The 22,875-nt window shown below is 50.7% G+C and overlaps 2 protein-coding genes across 2 annotated transcripts in view; one reads left to right on the top strand and one right to left on the bottom strand.

The window, feature by feature from the left end:
* Positions 1 to 2,294, top strand: part of LOC100456998 (core histone macro-H2A.2) — a 59,460-nt gene extending 57,166 nt beyond the window's left edge. Inside the window, exon 9 of the mRNA XM_002820864.5 lies at positions 1,535 to 2,294. Within this exon, the coding sequence (XP_002820910.1) occupies positions 1,535 to 1,700 (166 nt within the window). The 3' untranslated portion in view covers positions 1,701 to 2,294. The remainder of the gene's footprint in view (positions 1 to 1,534) is intronic.
* Positions 2,288 to 22,875, bottom strand: AIFM2 (apoptosis inducing factor mitochondria associated 2). Its single transcript, NM_001133471.1, is given in 10 exon segments — positions 2,288 to 4,352; positions 4,947 to 5,147; positions 6,649 to 6,801; positions 7,839 to 7,947; positions 10,515 to 10,607; positions 11,100 to 11,219; positions 11,450 to 11,596; positions 13,392 to 13,507; positions 13,894 to 14,084; positions 22,799 to 22,875. Coding segments are annotated over 3 exon segments (330 nt in total). The 5' UTR covers positions 14,072 to 14,084; positions 22,799 to 22,875; the 3' UTR covers positions 2,288 to 4,352; positions 4,947 to 5,147; positions 6,649 to 6,801; positions 7,839 to 7,947; positions 10,515 to 10,607; positions 11,100 to 11,219; positions 11,450 to 11,560.

Below are 22,875 nucleotides of genomic sequence, written 5' to 3'. Positions count from 1 at the left end.
CCTGGGAAGCCCAAGAGGAAAATAATGAGGCCTAGGTTCCTGCCGTAATCGTACGTCAACCTAGGCAAACAGCACTGAGTCTCAGCAGTCCAGGCCCAGAGATGCTGTGAGATGCATTCTTTCATCGGTGGAACCACGGCAGTGCTGTTCTGTGCTGGAATACATGCGAGTGGGAAGAATCCCTATTAACAGGCCCCTCCTGGACCTGCTCCGGGGTCTCTGTGGCTGACCCCTAAAGACCACTCTGGCTGTGTCCCTGGAAGCTGGTGCTGTGGCCCAGCCTGGTGGATGGCACTATCAGTAGCTCCCTGGAACCTGGGGCCTTTAACAAACTTTCATCAACCCTGCCATGCCCGGAGTCACGATGCTGAAATTACATGGGCCTGTGCCTATGAAATATTAAGTGCATAAAAAAGGACTTATGAAGACAGGTTTGGAGCATACATTTTTGCCCTTTACTAAGCAATCGGGTTAGTACATAAACCAGTTTGGAGGGAGCTAATAAAACTTCTGTTTGCTTTTTTGAAGACCAGGTATTTTTAATACTGAATGGCTAGCATTTTTAAAGCCAAGCTTGACTTGGTCAGGTGACACAGATTCAAATACAGGGAGCTGGCGCAGTGGCTCATGCCTGTAAATCCAAAAGCTTTGGGAGGCTGAGGCAGGAGGATCACTTGAGGCCAGGAGTTCGAGACCAGCCTGGGCAACATAACAAGACCCATCTCTACAAAAAATTAAAAAAAAAAAAAAAAATTTTTTTTTATAGGCACATGCCTATAGTCCCAGCTACTTAGGAGGCTGAGAGGCAGGAGACAGATAGCTTGAGCCCAGAGGTTTGAAGCTGCAGTGAGCTATGATCACACCACTGCACTCTAGCCTGAGTGACGGAGCAAGACTTTGCCTCTAAAAAAAAAAACTAATTAAAAAAATTAAAATAAAAAATAAAATACAGGGCACTCTTCACTTCGCCAGCCCTATGACCTTGACTAAAATCATTGTGCTTGGCAGGGCACGGTGGCTCACACCTGTAATCCCAGCACTTTGGGAGGCCGAGACAGGCGGATCACCTGAAGTCAGGCGTTCAAGACCAGCTTAGCCAACATGGTGAAACCCCGTCTCTACTAAAAATACAAAAATTATCCAGGCGTGGTGGTGCGCACTTGTAGTCCCAGCTGCTTGGGATGCTGAGGCAAGAGAATCGCTTGAACCCGGGAGGTGGAGGTTGCAGTGAGCCGAGATCGCGCCACTGCACTCCAGCCTGGGCGACAGAGAGAGATTCCATCTCAAAGCAAATAAATTAATTAAATTAAATTAAATCATTGTGCCTCTCCGAGTCAGTGTCACACCTATAAAGTGGGGGCAACATGCCCCACCTGCCACCCCCAGGCTGTCCCTTTGGCTAGGGTCAAAGGATATCATGCACGGACTAGCCCTGCACAGAGCGAGGCCCCACCCAGTAAAAACAAAGGCACTTCATGCTCCCATGGGTCCCAGGGACCAAAATGACATCAGCTCTTCCTTTGCTTTGGCACAGAAACTGCTTTCCCAAACAGACCGCGGCCCAGGTGACCCTCAAAGCCATCTCAGCCCACTTTGATGACTCGAGCGCGTCCTCGCTGAAGAACGTGTACTTCCTGCTCTTCGACAGCGAGAGCATCGGCATCTACGTGCAGGAGATGGCCAAGCTCGACGCCAAGTAGCCGCCGCACTTTCCAGCAGGGATCGGAGGACGACCCAAGTCCCAAGAGTGGGGTTTTGCTTTTTAAAAGGAGAGAGGAGGGGTGATGGCGGGGGAGTGGAGGGCAGCCGGGCAGGTCCTGCCGGCGCAGGGGGGGCCTCTGCCCTTCACACTCTCCTCCAAAAGAGCCTCCATCTGTAAGGAAGCAGGTCTCCGTGAGGGGTTTCTTTCCATATGTTTTCCTCCTGTTGTTTTAGAACTTTTTTAAAAAAACAGACCTCGTTTTAGATTTATAGCATTGACTTTTACACACATTCACACAAGAAAAAGTCCTTTCAAAATTATTAAATCTTCTGTTCCTCCTTTTTCCAAGGGAAGAGGGCAAAAAGTGGCCTGGGCTCTGTTGGTGTGCGTGTTCCGTGGCGGAGAGAAGAAAATGGGAAAGACATCTCACTGGTGCTTTTCTCTTTGTTTTAGTGCCCCCCGCCCCCACCCCTATAATATCTGTAACTACTCCTAAAAAGGTTTTGCTTCAGGCTTTTTTTTTGGTTTCATTTTGTTTTTTTAAGAAAAAGAAAATGAAAGGAAAAAAATAAAAGATCCAGTGTCTTTCTTACAACATATTCTTTTATTGCAACATTTCCTCAGTTTGGAAAACTGTGTCCCCACACGTAGGTCCTTCTAGAATATTGTAAGTCAATAGAATAAGGCCTGTCGCTCACACACTGGGATTCCCACCTCACTGGACCCCAGGTCAGATAGCACCAGGGCCTGTGTTTCTCAGGCCGAAGGTCCTGCCTCCGGAAAGGTGGGCTTCCCTTCGTGGTCCATAAAGACAGATCCTTGGATGCAACCACCAGGGGAACAGCCATCCTCCAATAGAGGCACACGACTCACTTAGGCCTGGGCGACAGCCCCAGTGGGATGGCCTGAGAACCCCAGAGTGGCTGGTGTCCCAAGGACTCTGCCCGAGTACCCAGAGGCCACCATCAAAAGGGAGCAGGGAGGGGCAGGGTGGGGAGGTGGGGCCTGAATTTCTTCAGAGGAACTCATCAACCACTTCTGCTATGCAGATTTAACCCAGGCGGTCCAAGAGGGGCTCCTCTGGATTGGAAGATCTCTCCCAAATAAAGGAGTCATTTATACACCGTAACATAGTCGGTGGCCGACATTAGTGCCCAGCTGGGCCTCCAGACAAGTGACCCTGGGGTTGGCCAGGAAACCAGAAGCACGAAACCACAAAGTCCCTTGAGGGCCCCCTCCCCATTCCCAGCATTAGCTGGAGTTTTGTCACTTACAAATCTGCCCATAAGTAACCTAGAAATATGCTGGGGGTCACCCGCAGAAACCCCGTCTGCTCACTAATGGGTAAGCAGATGGCACCCCGCAAAGAGTCACATTATCTGCCCTTCCTTAAACACCTCCAGTGGCTGGCAGGCCAGGCTGCAGTCTCAACCCCTGCTGCCCGTGTAAAAACGCACTCTGTCAGGGTGGGGTAAGCAGAAGGGAACATTTATCTAGCTCTTTCTTCTTAAATGAAATCTATGGTATGGAGTTAGGATCTAAAAGTGGAAATGTGCTGGCCGCAGTGGCTCACGCCTGGAATCCCAGCACTTCGAGAGGCTGAGATGAATGGATCACCTGAGGTCAGGTGTTCGAGACCAGCCTGGCCAACACGGTGAAACCCCGTCTCTACTGAAAAAAATACAAAAATTAGCCAGGCATGGTGGCACGCGCCTGTAGTCCCAGCTACTTGGGAGGCTAAGGCAAGAGAATGATGTGAACCCAGGAGGCGTAGGTTGCAGTGAGCTGAGATCGTGCCACTGCACTCCAGCCTGAGTGACAGGGCGAGACTCTGTCTCAAAAATAAATAAATGAACAAAAAAACAAATAAAGTGGAAATGTAGGAAGGCCATGAGGCTTAAGGAGTACAGGGATTATGCACCTGTTAGCAAATTGAAAACAAGGCTCCTGTGAAGTCCCTGGTTCTTGCAGAATGTATGGGCTCCCCGACCATGTGATGGCAGAGATTTGGGGTACAGGGCATCTCTCCACCTCAGGTCCCTCCTTTGTTCTCAACGTGCAGCTCTCCTTCCTGCCCTCACAGACAGACACTGGCCACCAAAGCCCAGCTCTCTGCCCTGCTCTGAGAGCTCTAAATGGCACACGTCATGACCACAAGCACGTGCACACGCATACACATCGCAGAGGAGGCAGGTGCAGAGGGAGGGCTGGCTGTGGCCTCCCCAGCACCATGCAGCCAGCACGCATGAGCCGCTCAGCCAGTACCACGGCAAGCACACCTTCCAAACCCAGAAAGCATCCTCTAAGGGGGGTATTTGTTTAATGCCTCTCTCTCTCCCATTTTTGTTTTATACAAGTTGCATTTCTAGCCACCACATCATTGGCATCTTATTCCAGAAGAATAGCATTAGTTCTAGCACTTGCCAGGCGGGTGCCATGCGCCAACCTGTCTGTATGCCCACCTGCTGCGGTAGCTTGTCTCCCGCCTGGCCTCTCCATCAGGGTGGAGACTGCCTCATGGTTTTCCAGCTCGTAGAGACGAACAGGTCCCGGCTCTTGGTCAGCCGAACCATGAGCCGGCCCACATAGAAGCCACTGATTTGGCCCACGCCGTCATTTCTCCCCATGGACAGGAGGAACGTCAGTGCACCTGCAAGCAGAGACACAGAAACAACCAGAACCTCACTGAACCCCCTGGGGCTGCACCTCCCAGAGTGCCGATCCTTCCCGGGGCCTTCGGACTCAGGGCTGGAAATGTGAAATCGCTTTAGGAAGGTGGGTGAGGCCCTGATTTTTTTTTTTTTTTTTTTTTTTTTGAGACAGAGTTTTGCTCTTGTTGCCCAGGCTGGAGTGCAACGGTGTGATCTTGGCTCACTGCAACCTCCACCTCCCGGGTTCAAGCGATTCTCCTGCCTCAGCCTCCCAAGTAGCTGGGATTACAGGCATGCACGACCACGCCTGGCTAATTTTGTATTTTTAGTAGAGACGGGGTTTCTCCATGTTGGTCAGGCTGGTCTCGAACTCCCGACCTCAGGTGATCTGCCCGCCTCAGCCTCGAAAAGTGCTGGGGTTACAGGTGTGAGCCACCGCGCCCGGCCTATTTTTAAAGAGCTCTAAGGGGATGTTTCCATCACCAGCTTGGAGAGTTTGTTCTAGTGGCCAGGTATGGCATAGCCCAAAAAGGCTTCCCCATGTTTAACCCCAAACTCTCTTAAAACTGCAAAGCACATAGGGCCTCTCTTACCTGGCTTGTAGGCCTGGAGAGGTCGCTGCTTCACGGAGTTAACGATATTGGCCACGGCGATGTTGGCGTGGAGGCCGGCAAGATAGGCCATCTTGGGCGTCCTCACATCGGCACAGTCACCAATGGCGTAGACATTGCTGTGGCCCTCCACCTGGAGGTGCTCGTTCACTCTCAGAGCACCACTGCTGGCCAGTCTGCTCTCTGCCAGAAGAAATGACACCGAAACCAAGACACTGAGCTGCTGTGTTAAGTGGCCACCAGGAGGAGGAGAGGGCGAGCTCTAGACGCTGGTCAATAGGTGCTGGTCAGGTCGCCCTCCTGAGGCATGACCACCCCCTGGAGGTGCCTGCTCTAGAGGCCACCCTCCCACCTAATTTATTCCCCCCTGAAGTCTCTACCTCACAACTCTTCCTGCAGAGGCAAGGTTGCTGATGCCAGAGTGGAAATGGGTCAAAATACCAACAGGCCTCCTTTTAGAAATGTATATAACTCTCAACAAGTTACAATGATTAGCTGAGTCTTGAATTGACTTTTGAATATAAGTGAGATTTTAAAAATAAATGCAGGCCAGGTGTGGTGGCTCATGCCTGTAATCCCAACTCTTTGGGAGGCCGAGGCGGCCAGATCACTTGAGGCCAGGAGCTCAAGACCAGTCTGGCCAACATGGTGAAACCCGTCTCTACTAAAAATAGAAAAATTAGCCGGGCTTAGTGGCATACAGCCGTAATCCCAGATATTCGGGAGGCTGAGGCACAAGAGTCACTTGAACCCAGGAGGTGGAGGTTGCAGTGAGCCAAGATCACGCCACTGCACTCCAAGCCTGGATGACAGAGCAAGATTCTGTCTCAAAAAATAAAAATAAAAAACAAAACTGAAGCATTAAAAATAAATGCAGAGCTTTAATAAATGGCAAACTGCTTTTTTAAAGGGACTTTTAAAAACTTGTATTTGAAAATACAACATTAGGACAATTTGGTAAATTCTGGGATCTCTGTCCATTATAAGCCCTCAATCCTACTGCTACACACAGCCTGGACTGGCTTCCTTTTCCTGGGATTGGATCATTACTTCCTGCTGGACACAAGGCAGGAGCTCCTTGTCAGGGAAGGGCATTCGGGAGTAAATGACAGGGACTTGAGAACACAAAGCAACCACCAGGCCTGGCCACTGAGTCTCCTGCTCACAAATGGAGGCTTAAACACACATCAGTCCACCTCTGCCACCTCCAGCCAGCTAAATACGCAAATACCGAGCTTTAAGAAACGAGGCCATGTTACCAACCCCACTCCCCAGTCAATCCAAGCTCAAGAGACCAAATGTTTTGATCTGGGTTTGGGGGCAGCAGCACGCCTGCCAAGAGAGAGGAAGGCCTGACCCTGAATTTCCTCTGTCCCCAGGTGAGGGGGAAAGAAACCCCACCAATCTTTGTCATCTCTCTGACGCCTGTTCCCATCTCTTACCACTAGGGGGCGGCCCTAATCTCACAAGATTCTGGTCACCTTGGCCACCTGGGGCCAAGCCATCATCACAGCTGAGGAGAGCTCAGCAACGGTGAACCCTCACTGAATTTAAAGTCTGAGCTGTTGGGAAGAAAGGGGGAAGACAGCAAGGTGTGGACTCCTGGAGGCAAGCACTGCAGGACATTCAGAGGGTGCTGGAAAGCAAGGAGGCACGGGGGAAGCCCGGCTGGGCACCTGCTCACCAAACGTGTTGCGGTAGGCGGAGCTGTTGATCTTGATGCCGGTGCAGAGAATCACCAGGTTGGTGGCCACCTCTGTGCCTTTGTCCGTCTGCACTTTGATGTACTCTCGATACTCGTTGAGAGGCAGCTCCTCCAGATTGCTCACCCGCTCACCTAGAAGGGGGTTCATGACCAGGAGGCTGGTGGGGACAGGGACCCCATCAAGCCTGGACCCCAAGCCAAGGCTGACCCTGGGGAGGGCCTGGACCTCTGGGGCCCAACTGGGCAATGGCTACACCCTGTCTTCCCACCATGCCCCTCCCTCAGTCCACTCTATGCCCCACAAAGCTGACCTGGACATCTGGCCCCGAGGGGCCCAGCTGGAGAAAAGTTCCAAGAAGCCCCTAGAGGGAAGCGAGGCTGTTTCCCAAGAAGTTCTCAGAAAAGCTGTTTAATGGAAGACCTCAGACGCGCCTCTTATGAGTGCCAGCCGTGCCATCCTAACTAGGCAGGACGAGCGCTCCAAGTGCACCACGACAAAGGGGAAAGCCAGAGAAAGAGAAGCCAGCTCGCTACACTCACTGCCTAAAGTGACAGTGACGGCAGCACTCCACAGCCAGTTACCAAAAGGAGGCTGAGGCAGCCATGTGGGCCCTTCACAGGACAGGTGCCTTACCCTCCCGCAAACAGTGAGGAGGCTGGGGCCCCGTGCAGTGAAGTGTAGGGGCCACAGAGCTGGAAGAGAACCTCACCCTCCAGCGTTTGCTGGGTGGGTCTCGTCCCCTGCTCTACAAGAAGGCCACACTCCTCACCACTCTCAAAACATAAACCAATAAACCTATTCCCTCGACCACAGAGACATCCTATTTGGGGCAAATCCTTCAGATGCACTCAAGAAAAATCATTCAGCAGACAGGCATCCCACCATCTGCACTGCATCCAAAGCAATAACCAGGACATGGAAATCCTGTAAGTACCAGGCCCTCTTCCCTGCCCGGGGACGGGCACAACTTCCAGCTGGACAAGGCTCAGATGGGCTTTGATGCTCACAGCCACTTCTGAGTGCTTCATGCTCCACCCCAGGACACAGTGGAAAAGAGGGAGCCTGGGGTGGACCATAGCCACCCTCCTGCTGGAAGCAGTGACCAAGCCTCCAAGCCATATCTCACCAGGCCAGGGCAGGGCAGGGAGGGAGGTAAGGGTGCACGTACTCAGCAGCAGCTGCACGCCCTTCCGGAGGAGGATCTCCTTCACTTCCTGCCGGACGGAGGGAAGGAGCTCCTTGTCAGCCAGGGCCACTTGGGAGTGAATGAGAGTGACCTGAGGACAAAATGACCACAGGGCCTGAGAAGGAGCCCCCAAGTCTTCAAACACAAACATTGCACAAACGTCCACCTCCACTCGTACCTCCAGGTTACAGATGAGGAAACTGAAGCTCCAGAGAAGTAATCTGTCCAATGCCAGGACCAATTAGTGGTGAGCTGGGCTTAAGCCCACATGTTCTAGACTAGGACTCTTTCAGTACCCTCCTGCCACACCCAGGCCAGAGGACTACCAATATGCCAACATGTCACAACCTACACCTCACCTAGGGCCACCTGGAAAATTATCTTCAAGCATCCTTGGGCACTTATAATTATACAAGCCATGGACATTCCAACAGTCAATCAGGCTGATGTCAACATTAAAGCTCGTTTAAAATTAGTGCTTCCAGGCGTGTCTACTTGCTGTCTGGGACAACACAGGGAAGCGTCCTGGGCACCTCATGTTGCAATCATGTTCAAAGCCTGGGCTTTGATATCAAATTGCCTGGGTTGAAATCCCATCTCTGATACTCACTTGGACACCTCCCAAAGGCTCACTAACATGGGCACAATAGCCCCACTCATAGGAATTTTGTAATGATGGGCAAAAAAAAAAAAAATGTATAAAGCATGTAACTCAGCACATATTAAGTCCTTAATAAAGGGTGGCTGCCACTACCCTTATTGTCTACAAATCCTAAACATGTGGATATTTTACTGAGTTACTTGAACTTTTTTACTACCTCAAACTGGTCTGACCCCTGTGAAATAAGAAGAAATGTATATATTGGTCTCTGCCCCCAGTTCCTGATGCAGAGCTCTTAAAACCCTTGTAAATTACTAAGAGAGAATCATTTGTTCTAATATTTGGTCCTCATTGCCGGTTCTTGATACAGAGCTCCTGAGATCTTTGTAATGTCCTGAGTGATGGGAGGGTGTGACACAGAGCTCCTAACTCATTGGATGTTCCCTGGTGATGGGAGCATCTTTTGTTCTAATGAAGCTACTCCTGATGGGCTCCTGGATGATCGCTGGTCACCAGAGAGACCAAGCCAGCTTAGAAGTCTGGAACTTTCAGCTCCAGGGACGAGAGAGGGGCTGGAGATTGAGGTCATAATCAACCTTGCCTACCTGATGAAGCCTCCATAAAAATCCCTAAAGTACAGGGTTCAGAGAGCTTCCAGGTTGGTGAACATGTCCACATGCCAGGACAGTGGTGCACCCCAACTCCATGGGGACAGAAGCCCCTGTGCTCAGGACCCTTCTAGACCACGCCCTATGTGCCCCTTCATCTGAATGTTCATTTTTGTCCTTTAAAACATCCTTCGTCATAAATCAGCAACAGCAAGTAAACTGTCTCCCTGGCTTCCATCAGCTGCTCTAGCAAATTATTTAACCCAAGGAGAGAGTCATGAGAATCTCTATCTTGTAGCCAAGTGGGACAGAAGCGTGGGTAAGCTGGGGACCTATGGACTTGCAACTGGTGTTTGAAGTCGGGGCAGGATCGTGGGACTGAGCCCTTGACCCGTGGGGTCTGCACTAACACCAGGTAGTGTCAGAATTGAATTTAACTGTAGGACACCCAGCTGGTGTCAGAGAATTGGTCAGTGGGGGAAAAACCCACACATCTCATCCCAGAAGTGTGGAGTGAATTGGGAGAAAAACAGTTTGGTTTTTCCCTATAGAACCCTCATAAATCAAAATGAATGAATTGTAACTTTATCAATCACTCATCATAATTTCCAACAATTTGTCAGAGAACAGCCATATAATTAAATTATCCTCTATTGATTTTTCTTTTCAAAACCAACCTGCCTTTCCCTGAAGAAAAAAGATCCATTCACAGGCCCCACGTGGCTCTCAGAAGCCGATCTGGCTTCAACCGCAAGCAAGCTCTCGCCTAGAGGACCTGTAATGACGTTTATCACTCAGCCCTTGCCAAGCCTGGACAGGGTGCCAGGATTTTCTCTTTCTTGCTAGGTTGCCTGGTAGGATCTCTGTCTTTTGAGCATGAGAAAGCAACAGGGCAGGCTGATGTCCCCTCCCCGTTCCCACCCATGGGAAACAGAAGGCAGTGCTGTTCAGTCATTCCCCAGCGTGGGCAGAAAGGGCTGTGCTGCAGGCTCCCCACCACCATGGGGCTGCTCAGAGCAGGGGCTACCATATCAGGCAGAGACCAAAGCAACAACCGAAGGTGTCTTTGTCCAAGCTGGTTGCCAGCAAGAGGTAATCAAATATACATTTGTATCACAAAGGCCTGAATTCTGAAGGCGACACAGAAGTTCCGCTTTTGCAAGGTATCGCCCCTGGGCTTGATCCTCCAGGTTGGAGCAGAGGGCAGGACCTTTCCTTGAGAAAGGACACACCCTAAGCAGCTCTGTAAGGTCAGGTGCAGCAGGATCCCAGCTCTGCAGGAAAAATCCCCTATAGAATCGCACCTTGGCACAAAACAGAAATACACACTCCCAGTTTATGTGAATAGAGCTCCAGACTTCTCTGCCCTGAGCGAATTCCTGATGTTCCTAAGATAATGCAGAAAAAAGCCAACCACTTAGAGCTCCAAGGCAAGGCAGCCTGGCCCACCTCTTTCTCAGGATATTCTGTTTTAATCTCTGCTGCCATCTCCACTCCAGCCGAGCCTCCTCCCACCACCACGATGAACTGGGAGCGCTGGACCTGGAGAAGAGGACATGCGGAACAGGGACATATGAAACACACCTACACATCCACCTCTGTCTGCTGGTTCAGCCTGTGGTGTGGCTCCCTGGGCCAAAGGAGGGCAGAGAACCCTTTCCACGTTTTGAGTCCAAATGTGCTTCCTCCCACCCACCTCGCAGAATTGCTGTGGAAGACCGTGGATCTAAGCCTGCTCTACAAAACAGAGCCTTATGAAAACAGGAGTGGAAGGGACCCGTGAAAAGCCCCAGGAGAGGCAAGTCAGAGACATACCAAGGGCAACATGAGCAGGTCTGAGGTGCTCACATCCTGGCTCCAGCAGCAAGTTCAAGGTCTCTTCCCAGGAAAGTCTCTTCCTAGTGACTCTCCAACTCTATGGCTACAGCCAGCAGCTCTGAGTACCCCCGTGGCCTCCCAGCTGCGGGCCTAGGCAATCCCACGGCTGTCCTTCCGTCTGCCCACACTGCCCCGTGCCTTCAGTGCACAGCTCACCTGCCTCACCATGTCCTCATAGGCCTGGATAGCGGCCTGCTGGCTGGAAATCTCATTAAACTTGCCCGGGAAGGGCCCAGTGCTGCCCGTGGCCAGGATAAGATGAGAGAAGGGCAGGGCCTGAGAGAGACCAAAAAAAAAATAAAAAAAAAAAAGATGAGGGTAGAGCAGGGCAGGGCAGGCCTAGGCCTCTGCATCCTACTCCCGGCCTGCCAGCCGGGACAAACCAGACAAAGAGGCCCCTCTAGGCACCCGAGGCAGCCCTCGTGGGAGGGGGTGAAACCACCACACTGGTTAGCCCAAAGGATGGCACTAGAACCCGGGGAAAGACCTAAGGAAGTAGAGTTTACCTCCGCGTGGAGAATGCGGGGGCAACTGGAGCCACCCAGCATGGCAGTGGGAGGGGCACCTGGAAGCAGGAGGCAGGGCTGCAGGATCGGACACTGCCCACGGGAGTTAGCTCAGAACCTCCCGGGTGTTTTAGAAGAACCCTCCTCCTGCCTCCGCCAGGAAGAAAAGAAAGGGAAAGAAAGAAAGACTGATCAGTAGTGGCATCACACCTGTGAACAGCCACTGCACTGAAAACATAGCAAGACTCCGTATTAATTTAATTTTTAAATTAAAAATAAATAATAAAATAAAAAATAAATAATTTAACTTTTTTTAATTAAAAATAAAAAAAATTTTAGGCCGGGCGCGGTGGCTCACACCTGTAATCCCAGAACTTTGGGAGACCAAGGCGGGCGGATCACCTGAGGTCAGGAGTTTGAAACCAACCTGATCAACATGGCAAAATCCCATCTCTACTAAAAATACAAAAATTAGCTGGGCGTGGTGCCATGTGCCTGTAATCCCAACTACTTAGGAGGCTGGGGCAGGAGGATCGCTTGAACCTGGGAGGCAGAGGTTGTGGTAACCCGAGACCATGCCATTGCACTCCAGCCTGGGCAACAAGAGCGAAACTCCGTCTCAAAAACAATAAAAAAAAAATGTTTTTTAATTAAAAAAATTTTAAACAAAGAAAAGGAAATCTTGTTTGGAGCCTAAATATATAAAGTTGACAAAAACAGAGCTGCTCCAATGGGAGGGGCTGGAGGGCCTGGACTCCACTCAGCCCCTACTTTCCCCTGAACCTCCAAGATGCTCTCATGGAATCTTCCAGGGCTCTGAAACACATGGCCGGAGACTGCAGGACTAGGGGACACTCAGTAATCTTTCCAACCAGGAAACTATCTGGCCCCATTAATTCAAGAAGGGCTGGGTCACACTAAATCACATACTCATCAAGGAAAGGAATTGTGTTTCCTTTTCTCAATGCCCCCTTAGCTTCAAACACCAAGTGGGGCTGGGCTGGACGTGATACTCATCCAGAGCTGGTGGCAGCTTGTCGATGGAGCTCAAGTCATGGCAGGTGTGTTCCAGGCTCCATGATGCACATGTGAGGTGGGGGAACACACAGATGAGTGAAGGGAAACCTCTGCCCCAGTGACGTCCCGATCCAGGGGATGTGGGACCTTGTGTGTGACTTTTTGTTCTAGACAGAGCCGAGGGCTGGCCAGGCCTGGGAGTTGTCTGGGACGCCAGCTTTTAGAGCATGGGCTCTGGGCTAAAATTGCATGGGTTCAAATCCTGATTCAGCCTTTTACCAGCTGTGGGATCTTAAGCAAGCCATTTAACCCTTTAGCTTCTCTGTAAAATGAAGTTATACCACCTTCCCCATAGAGGCACGGTAAACATTCATGAGATTTACGTAAAGGCTACAAACAGGGCCTGGCATGCAGGAATTACACAAGAAATATCTGCCACCATATTCTTGTGGTTGCTGTGGTCAAGCCTTTGTTCATGGGGAATCCGCTATCTGCCCAGCACCAGGCACAGCTTGGGGTTCACAGACAGCATTCTCTTTTTATTTATTTATTTTTTTGAGATGGAGTCTCTGTCTGTCACCCAGACTGGAGTGCAGTGGTGCAATCTCAGCTTACTGCAACTTCCACAGCCCGAATTCAAGCAATTCTCCTGCCTCAGCCTCCTAAGTAGCTGAGATTACATGCGCCCACCACCACGCCCAGCTAATTTTTGTATGTTCAGTAGAGACAGGGTTTTGCCATGTTGGGCAGGCTGGTCTCAAACTCCTGACCTCAGGTGATCCACCCGCCTTGGCCTCCCAAAGTGCTGAGATTACAGGTGTGAGCCACTGCCCCCAGCCTAGCTCTCTCTTGACCCTGGAGGATCCCGCTCAGGCCCTGCAGAGGGCCCTTGAGCCAGCTGGCAGCCGGGCTGGCCCTCACTTACCTCGCCGCCCTGCAGCAGCACCGTCTGGTTCTTCAGGTCTATCCCCACCACTAGCCCCTGCCGGAAGTTGTCCTTGAAAGTCACTGAGTAAGAAATGAATGTCTTTTTGGCGAACCCTGGGGAAGGGACACAGAAGAGGTCATAGGGCAGAGCTAGGCTGCCCACGGGAAGCCAGAGTGACTCAGAACCTTTCACGAGCTGCACACCAACAGGGGCGCCCTTGACCAAAGAGTCGGGCCATTAGGTATGCCTGGGGTACCCCTACTTCCTAAAACACCAATCTGGGCCTCAGACCCTCAGAAAAGCTCAAGCTTTTACTTCTAGGGTCTCATTATGGTGGCTACTTAAGACCAAAGACCTTGAGCTTCTCCAGAGCTTGTCTGACAGTGGAATGCAGGCACTTTGCCCTAAATGGGCAAACCCACCCCCAGTCCTAAAATCAAGCCCCAGAGCAGAGACAAGACCCCCCTCACGGTGACAGCCCCAGACGGGAGCACATTACCTGTCTCCACGGAGGCTCGGAGGGCAGCCACATTGTGGTGGAAGCAGTCCTTCATGTCCACCAGCATGAAGGGGACGTTCAGGGCCTGCAGCTGGCTGGCTGCTGCGATCCCACCAAAACCCCCACCCACAATCACCACGTGCAGAGCTCCCGATTCCACCGAGACCTGGGACCCCATCTCGAACCAGGCACTGCTGGGAAGAAAGAGGAGAGCACATCAGAGTTAGGGTGGCTGGGAGGGCTGGGAGGACCCACAGTGAGAGAGGCTTCGATCATGAATTGACCTTTTTAGATGAGGTAAATCTTTGATTAACGAAACTCCAATTTTATAAAATTTGAATTAAATTCAGAAGGAACAAGGGGGTATCCCACTTCCAGCCCATCCCCCAAACACCAAGTTCCCTTCTCCAGAGGCATCCACTGTTACGTAACAAGTTTGGATGACTCCTTCCAGAGACAGTTTATGCACCTATAATCACAATTATTTTTTGCACCTATTAAACAAAGTGTTCTGCACGTTTGTTTTTTACTTGATATATTTCATCAAAGACTTTTGGGAGAGATTGTAGTGGTGCAGGAGGAAAAAAAAAGACTTTTGAAGAGGGGAATAATGTTCACTCAACAACATATATGAATTGAACTCCTGCTTTTTGACACGCTCTGTATTGTGTATCCTGTGGTCAGACAGGCAGATATGGTCCCTGCCGTTATAAGGTCAGAGCTTACAAAGTCCAAGAACCAGGTAGGCAATGTTAATGATGTGGGAAGCTGGGAAAAGGTGCAATAACAAGAAACAGTGGGCACACCTGTGGGGAACTGGCAAGCACAGGCCACATCTAAAGGAACAACAAAAAACATTCTTTAAGCACTGCACTAAACAAACACCGCAACCAGATTCAGCCCAGCTCACAGGTCACCAGCTTAAGGTCCAGGTCTAAGGAGGTCAATTAGCAGGTTACGACAAGAATCCTGCAAAATTCTGCTGCTAGGGTTTGAATATGTCTCCGAAAAAGGAACAGTGTTGAGAGATGGGGCCTAATCAGAGGTGTTTGGGTCATAAGGTCTCCACCCTCATGAATGGATTAATATCAATTATAAAAGGGCCTCTGAGGCTGCAAGTTTAAGCTCTTCCTCTCTCTCACTCTCTCTTTTGCCTTCCACCATGGGATGACTCAGCATGAAGGCCCTCACCAGACACAGGGCCCTTGATCTTGGACTTCCCAGCCTCCAGAACCATGAGCCAATACATTTCTGTTCATTATAATTACCTAGTCTGTGGTATTCTGCTGTAGCAGCAGAAAACAGACTAAAACAAATGTGGTGTGAACTAAGACTGTGATCACGGAGTAGGAAGGAGGGGCCACAGCCGTATGCTACAATGCCTGGCTAATTTTTTAATTACTTGTAGAGATGGGGCTGGGTGTAGCAGCTCATGCCTATAATCCCAGCACTTTGGGAGGCTGAGGCAGGAGGATCTTTTGAGCCCAGGAGTTCCAGACCAGCCTGGGTAACATAGAGAGACTCTGTCTCTACAAAAAAAAAAAAAAAAAAAAAAAAAAAAAAAGCCAGACGTGGTGATGTGCACCTATAGTCTCAGCTAACTGGGAGGCTGAGGTGGGAGGATCACTTGAGCCAGGGAAGTCAAGGCTGCAGTGAGCCGTAACTATGCCACCACCGCACTCCAGCCTGGGCCACAGAGTGAGACCCTATCTCAAAAAAATAAAACAATAAAAATAATAAATATTGGTAGAGATGGGGGTCTCCTTTTGTTGCCCAGGCTGGTCTCAAACTCCTGGGATCAAGTGATCTTCCCACCTCAACCTCCCAAAGTGCTGGGATTACAGGCATGAACCACTGCACCCAGTCCCCATTTCTTTTTATGACCTCAAGATGGTATATAAGCTTCTGTACCTCTTTTGGGGGTCGGGTCTTCCTTCTGAAGGCTCCTGTGTATACATACATTAAATAAATTTCTATTTTTATATTTGTATAAAGTTGTCTTTTATCCAACTCAACAGCCTTGGGCCCTACAGCAGCAAAGTTGCCTGGACTCCCCAAGCCAGCCTGGAAGGCTGGTAAACAGAGTTACCTGTGCATCCCAGAGTCTGCCCCAGACAGGGGAGGGCCCAGGGGCTGGCCTGGGGCTGCACCAGAGGCCTTGCCTCCAGCCAAGCAGAACCCCAAATTAGGATGCTTGCAGTGTGGGCCTCAGGCAGGCAGAGGGCTGCTGGTGTGGGAGGAGCCACGCAGCCCATTGAGGGGCACTCTTGACTACAGCTGAGACCCTGAGAGGTGACAGGCAATCAACCCTCCTCCTGGCCTGTGCTGAGCCCTAAAGAGAGGCAGAAATAAGCCAGGCTGCTGGGGTGAGATGCTGAGAAAAAGAAACAAAGCTCACACTATACAGAAAGCAGCCCCAGAGGCTCAACAGCTGCTGTGGGCTTCAGGAAGAGGGACTGGAGGGGGTGTCAGCAAAGGAGGAAGTAGACTCTGAGGTCAACCTTGAAGGACAGACATCAAGCCACTGAACAGCCTCATAAGGAAGTGTGTTCCAGCTCATCTGGGACACTCAGGCCGCTGGAAGGCCACTGCACTGCCCTGATCATCTTTGTGGGTCTGGGGCACAACCCCTTCCCTCTCTGGGCCTCAATTTACCCCCTATAATGGGAGGGGACTATAAGGCCCAACCGGCTATAATATCCTGAGATGTCCTCGTACACACTGGTTTCGAAGACGTGGTGGTTCCCCAAGACGGTCCCCAAATCATCCCACACTTATGGGGCAGCTTTTGGTTAGAACTCCAGGCACTGTTCCCATTGGTGTTCAAATGCCCACTGCCTAACTTCTCCCCTGGGGGAGGACAGTATAGCGGAGGGAGGGCACTGACACAATGGATTGGAGAGGATTTAAAGTTGTTTCTCATGGGTCAAATGGTCCCCAAAGCATTGAGGCTTGAACATACCCATTTTACAGATGAGGACGCTGAGCCCTGGTGGTGATTAGGACCCAAGACAAGCCCCCCAGCAGGCAGGACCACCCTGGCTCCTCTAAGCCCTCAGAAGGGTTGTCTAGAGCTAATCCCAAGTGTACCTCAGGCTGAATCTGCCAACTGGGCCAGAAGGGAATGTCTCTTAGGGACCAGGACCCAGGAGGGCCCACAGGCCCAGCCAGAGGTAGCAGTGAACACCAGGAGCTGCGCAGGGCCTGAGAATGTAGGCAGTGATGAGGCCGGCCGTGGGTGGCGTGTGTTTCACCAGCCCCTGGCAGCGTGGAACCCTCTGTGCTGGGTGTTACCCTTGGGGCTGTCAGCCAGGGATGAGGTCAAGAAAACACCCAGAAAGCCCCACTTCCAAGTTAGCTGGGCATGGCCCCTGAGAGGGGCTATGCAGCTGGCCGGGGATAGGGATAGGGGAGTCCACTGTGCGTCAGGTCACACTGGAGCACCCAGGGACACTCAAAAAGGACAACCTAGATCCCTGAAAAAGAGCTGAGATCAGGGGGCCTTCCTAGCAGAGGAAATAACTTGGGCCAGAGGCCCAGTGGCAGGAAGGGAGGACGCGGGTAGAGTTCAGGGCACCTGTGGCAGAAGGTAGAGAGGCTTAGAGGACAGGTGACAGGGGCCGACAGACAGACAGCCTGCCATGCCAGGGCAGCTTTGACAACCAGGTGGACATACAAGCCTGCCCCGGGCCCTTCACGGGGTTTCTTTCAGGGAAAGAAAGTCTAGTGACCCCAGAGTGGACCTCAGGGGCAATGAGTTGACCAAAGGAGCCGAGCCTTTGACCCCCAGGCCCCTAGGATCATCAACCTCCTTCCCCAAAAGGGCAAACTCTTGCCTCACCAAGGAAGGCAAATTGCTTATCTGGGGTTCCCTGTGAAGGGCCTGGGGCCTGAGGGGACACCCAGGCCAGAGCAGGGCCAGGGAGGGGAGGCACTTTTCCTCTTCATGCTGCCAGAGGCCTCTCCTGCAATCTGCTCTTTCTCTCTTCTCTCTCCTCTACTGACCCCTGCCTCCCTTACTTGTGGAACAGGGAGGCCAGTGACTCTCCAGCAGATTTCACCCTGCCTCTTTGGCAGCCCCTTGCCCAATACTCCTGGACATGCCGACTCTCCTTGGCTCTGCCAGTGACAGTTCTTGCCTGGCCCCAGAGAACAGTGAACTCCCCTCTGCTTGGCCATGATCTACTTGGCCAGACACCTAAAGCAAGGGCTTAAGCCATGGAGCTGCATTTCCAGCCACACACCCTGTAGGAGATGAAAATGCACGTATGGAATTAGTGGATGTCCAGCTATATGTTCTAACATAGCAGTAGTGCTGTGCAAACCTCCACCTGTGTGACACTCCATCAATCAATGGAAACTGCCACCAATGAGAGGCTACAGGATAAAATATTATAAACCCATACAATGCAGTACTGTGTAGCCAGTCGTTTTTAAAGGGTGAGTGATGTTTTGTTTTGTTTTGTTTTTGAGACAGAGTCTCACTCTATCGCCCAGGCTGGAGTGCAGTGGCTCAATTTCAGCTCACTGACTGCAACGTCTGCCTCCTGAGTTCAAGCATTTCTCCTGCCTCAGCCTCCCAGGTAGCTGGAACTACAGGCATGTGCCATCATGCCCGGCTAATTGTTTTTTGTATTTTTAGTAGAGTCAGGGTTTCGCCATGTCGGCCAGGCTGGTCTCCAACTCCTGACCTCAAGTGATCGGCCTGCCTCGACCTCCCAAAGTGCTGGGATTATAGGTGCGAGCCACTGTGCCCAGCCTGTGAATGATGTTTTTATACAAAAAGTCTGTCCATGAAAAAGTCAGGCAAGGGCTGGGTGTGGTGGCTCCTGCCTATAATCCTAGCACTTTGGGAGGCAAAGGCAGGAGGACTGCTTGAGCCCAGGAGTTTGAGGCTGCAGTGAGTAACTTTACCTTTGCTCCCTCCTACAACACACATACCAGGAGTTTGAGGCTGCAGTGAGTAACTTTACCTTTGCTCCCTCCTACAACCCACATACACAAAGACACACATACATAATCTGATTTACATAAAACATGTTTTCAAGGTTCATCCAAGTTGTAGCATGTATCAGTGCTTCATACCATTGCACTCCAGCCTGGGCAACAATGTGAGACCCTGTCTCAAAAGTAAAAAAAAGAAAAGAAAAAGTCAGGCAATATTTATTTTATTTATTTATTTACTTATTTTTAATTTTCTTAGGAACAGGGTCTTGTCCTATCACCCAGGCCAGAATGTAGTGGCACGATCGTAACTCATTATAACCTTGAACTCCTGAGCTGGCTAATTTTTTTTTTTTTTTTTTTTTTGTAGAGATGAGGGTCTCACTATGTCGCCTAGGCTGATCTTGAACTCCTAGCCCCTCAAGGGATCCTCCTGCCTTAGCCTCCTGCCTTAGCCTCCCGAAGCACTGGAATTACAGGTGTAAGCCACTGTGATTTCGAGCTGTAGAAAAGATTCAATGAGATCATTTATGTAAAGCATTTTAGCATGGTGCCTGGCACACAGTAGCAATGAATACACAGCAGCCACTTATTATATATACATATATAAAATATATATTGCAGATTAGTTTGCCCAGTCCCAAAAAGTCAGGCCACAGAACCACATGAAAGATCTAATCCCATTTATGGCCAATAAGACACATCCACCTCGGTATGAATACATATATACAGGTAATGATTACAGCAGTTAGCATCTGCTGCACTTTTGCCCATATCTTCAATTTAAGGTATGAGTTTTTTCTCCTTATTTTAGAAAAAAGTTCAACAACTTGCCCCAGTTCAATTCTCAACACATCAAACCTGCTCTCTGAACCAATGTGCTAATAGTGGTCATAGACGATGTTTTTGTTTTCTTCCTTAAGCTTTTGTATTGTTTGAATTTTTTTCAAACAAGCATATGTCATTTTTGCAGAAATAATGTCTTTAATAATAGGACAGACCGCTCACCATCTAATTTTTTAATCAAAATAGAATTCACATATACAATTTTCCACTTAAGATGTAAGTTCACAGTGAGCTATGATTGCACCACTGCACTCCAGCCTAGACGAGACCCCATCTTTAAAAAAAAAAAAATGAGATGTAGGCTGACTCACACCTATAATCCCAATACTTTGGGAGGCCAATGCAGGCAGATTGCTTGAGCTCCGGAGTTCCAGACCAGCCTGGGCAACATGGTGAAACCCCATCTCTACAAAAAATTAGCTAGGCATGGTGGCGCATGCCTGTGGTCCCTGATATCAGGAGGCTGAGGTGGGAGGATCGCTTGAGCCTAGGAGGTCGAGGTTGCAATGAGCCATGATCATGCCACTGCACTCCAGCCTGGGCGCCAGAGCAAGACTCTGTCTCAAAAAAAAATTTTTTTTAATTTAAATTTCCAAAAAGGAGATGTAAGTTCAGTGGGTTTTAGTGTATTCACCAGGTTGTGCAACCATCACAACTATCTAATTCCAGAACACTTCCATCACCCCCAAAATAAATCCTGTACCCCACCTACCCTAGCCCTGGGCAGCTACTAATGTTCTTTCTGTCTCTATAGATTTGTCTATTCTAGACAATTCATGTAGATGGAATTATACACTATGTGGCTTTTCATTTGTGACGTCTTCCACTGATCATAATGTTTTCAAGGTTCATCCGAGTTGTAGCATGTTATCAGTGCTTCATTCCTTTTCCTGGCTGAATAACAGTCCATTACTGGTGTATGAATAGACCACATTTTGTTTATCCAGTCATCAGCTGACGGGCACTTGGGTTGTTTCCACCTTTTGACTATGTGAATAACATCACTATGAACATTTGTGTACAGGTTTTTGTGTGAACCGGTCTTCAGTCCTCTTTAGTATATATTTAGGTGTGGAATTGCCGGGTCATATGGTAACTTGAAGTTTAACTGTTTGAGGAACTGCTAAATCCACCACCTGATTTTGAACTGAACACCAAAGCCCCAGTGGGAATCACAGACAATCTTAACTATGTCTGTCTAGGTTCAGGAATGTTAGCTTAAAAGAAGGCCTAAGAGAATGGAACAAACCCTGATTGTCCAGGAACTCCTCAGTAACTTTACCTTTGCTCCCTCCCACAACACACATACACACAGACACACACACACACAATCTGATTTACACAAAAGTTTGCTCAGTCAATCCTGTTTTCTCTGCCAAGAGCATCCACCCTGATCTCAAGGGTATTCTTCCACAATAAGCAGCCCATAGGACTACTGAAAAACCAGGAAGTTACATTTATGCCAAAGCTGTTCAGAGGTTGTGCCTCAGAAGACACACAGCAGGAACCGTGTGGGCTCTGATCAAAGCAAGAATGTCATCCCAGAGATGCTGCAGTATTGCTTCACAAATATTACAAATAAAACACAATGCTTTTTGAGTCGTCACGGCTCACGCAAAGGGGAGGTTTCAACATCAGCCTCTGGAGAGCCACATTCCCAGAGTGGCCATCCCGGATAAGAAGGCCACTACAGCACAACTCACAGCGCCATGGAGGTTTCCTCCACCTGGGGGACCCAGCAGGATGGAGAGGGTTGAGCGGCCTCCCTCCCTGAGACACTCCATGGCCAGCCCCTCAGGGACTACTTGAAGAACAGAACCCCCAAAAGACCAGCTTCTGAAAAGGGACTCAAAGTCTGAAGGGAGGCAGCCTCCTTTTATCCCCAGGAGCGGGCAGCTCTGGGGCAGACAGGTTCATCTGGATGTCATATTCACTCCCGCACAGAAAACCTAAGCCAAGCAATTTGTCCCTCCTCCTCAGAGCCAGTTACTTTGTGGTCCCCATGGTCTGCCCACCACCTGTACCTGGACGCTGGCTTCATTTCGCCACCAGACAAAGGTCAGGCTGGCCCTGGAGTCCACCGGCCTGCCCAGCCCATCATTTCTGGGCTGGGTAGTGCTAAGCCTGCCCAGCCCACCCTGGCTGGGGCTCAGTGCCCTCTTCTTGGTGACACACTGTGCTCCTTGGAGAACTCCTCTCTAGGTGCTGGGGTGAGGGCAGGTGTGATATGAGATCCCAGGGCTCTCTGGCAGGTGCATGCACGCACACTGGAACCTGATACAGGCTTTTGAACACAGGTGCACAGTCCAGAAACCTGCAAGTCCCATCCCAAACTATATCTGACTCTCTGCCCTATGCCTGTCCTCCTACAGGATCATCAGCCCCCCAAGAGACCTCACCCCTCCCCATCCTCACCTTAAATTCCAGGGTCAAAAAGACTCTCGTTGTAGGGAAAGGCAGGGTGTGTTGATCAGGTGGTGTTGGAAGGAGAGCCCCAATATCGGCCACTAATTCAGTTCCCGGTGGACTGCACGCGTCCCATCAGAGTTAGTTTACTCACCGCTGGTCTTTGTCCCTGCAGCACCCAGGGCTTCGGGAAGGGAAAAGCAGACCTCCTAGGGCTGCACCCCCCATCCCCCAGAGCCTATGGGCACTGGGGTAACTCCTGTTTCTTTCCTCTTAGAGACTGAGGTTTCTCCCTTTCCCCCCACACCTGCTTCTGTCCGGACCGGCAGCTTCTACCCAGCGGACCCTCGGACGGTCCTCGCAAGATCCGGGTTACACCCACCCCATCTTCCCTCTTCCCCGGTTCGCCCTCCCCGGCCTAAGCCCATCTCCCTTAGGAAAACTTAGCAGGGATTTAGGGGCCAAACCAGGAGGGTGGAGTTTTCTTTGCCCTCGGCCAGGAGCAAATTTCCCTGTTGCGTTTTTTGGGGGAGAGGGGCGGGCCTGAACCCAGTATCCGTCTCCTCGCAGCGCCACAACTGCGCGCACCAACCTCCCCACGCCAGACGCGGCGTGAGCCAGGCCTCTGATCCGCTCGCCCCTCTTCCGGGTCCCCGTCCCGCCCGGGGCGCCCGGGGTCTCGAGAGCCCGCCCGGCGGCGCGATCTCACCTGTCGGCCGCGCCCGCGCGCTCTCGCTCCGGCTCCCGCTCCCGCTTGGTCGTCTTCCCAAGTTACCGACCCGAGGC

The sequence above is a fragment of the Pongo abelii genome, chromosome 8 (assembly GCF_028885655.2).
Source record: "Pongo abelii isolate AG06213 chromosome 8, NHGRI_mPonAbe1-v2.0_pri, whole genome shotgun sequence".
In the NCBI taxonomy this organism is placed as follows: domain Eukaryota; kingdom Metazoa; phylum Chordata; class Mammalia; order Primates; family Hominidae; genus Pongo; species Pongo abelii.
Note: the sequence above shows the minus strand (reverse complement) of the source record. Positions and strands in the feature narration are given on the sequence as shown.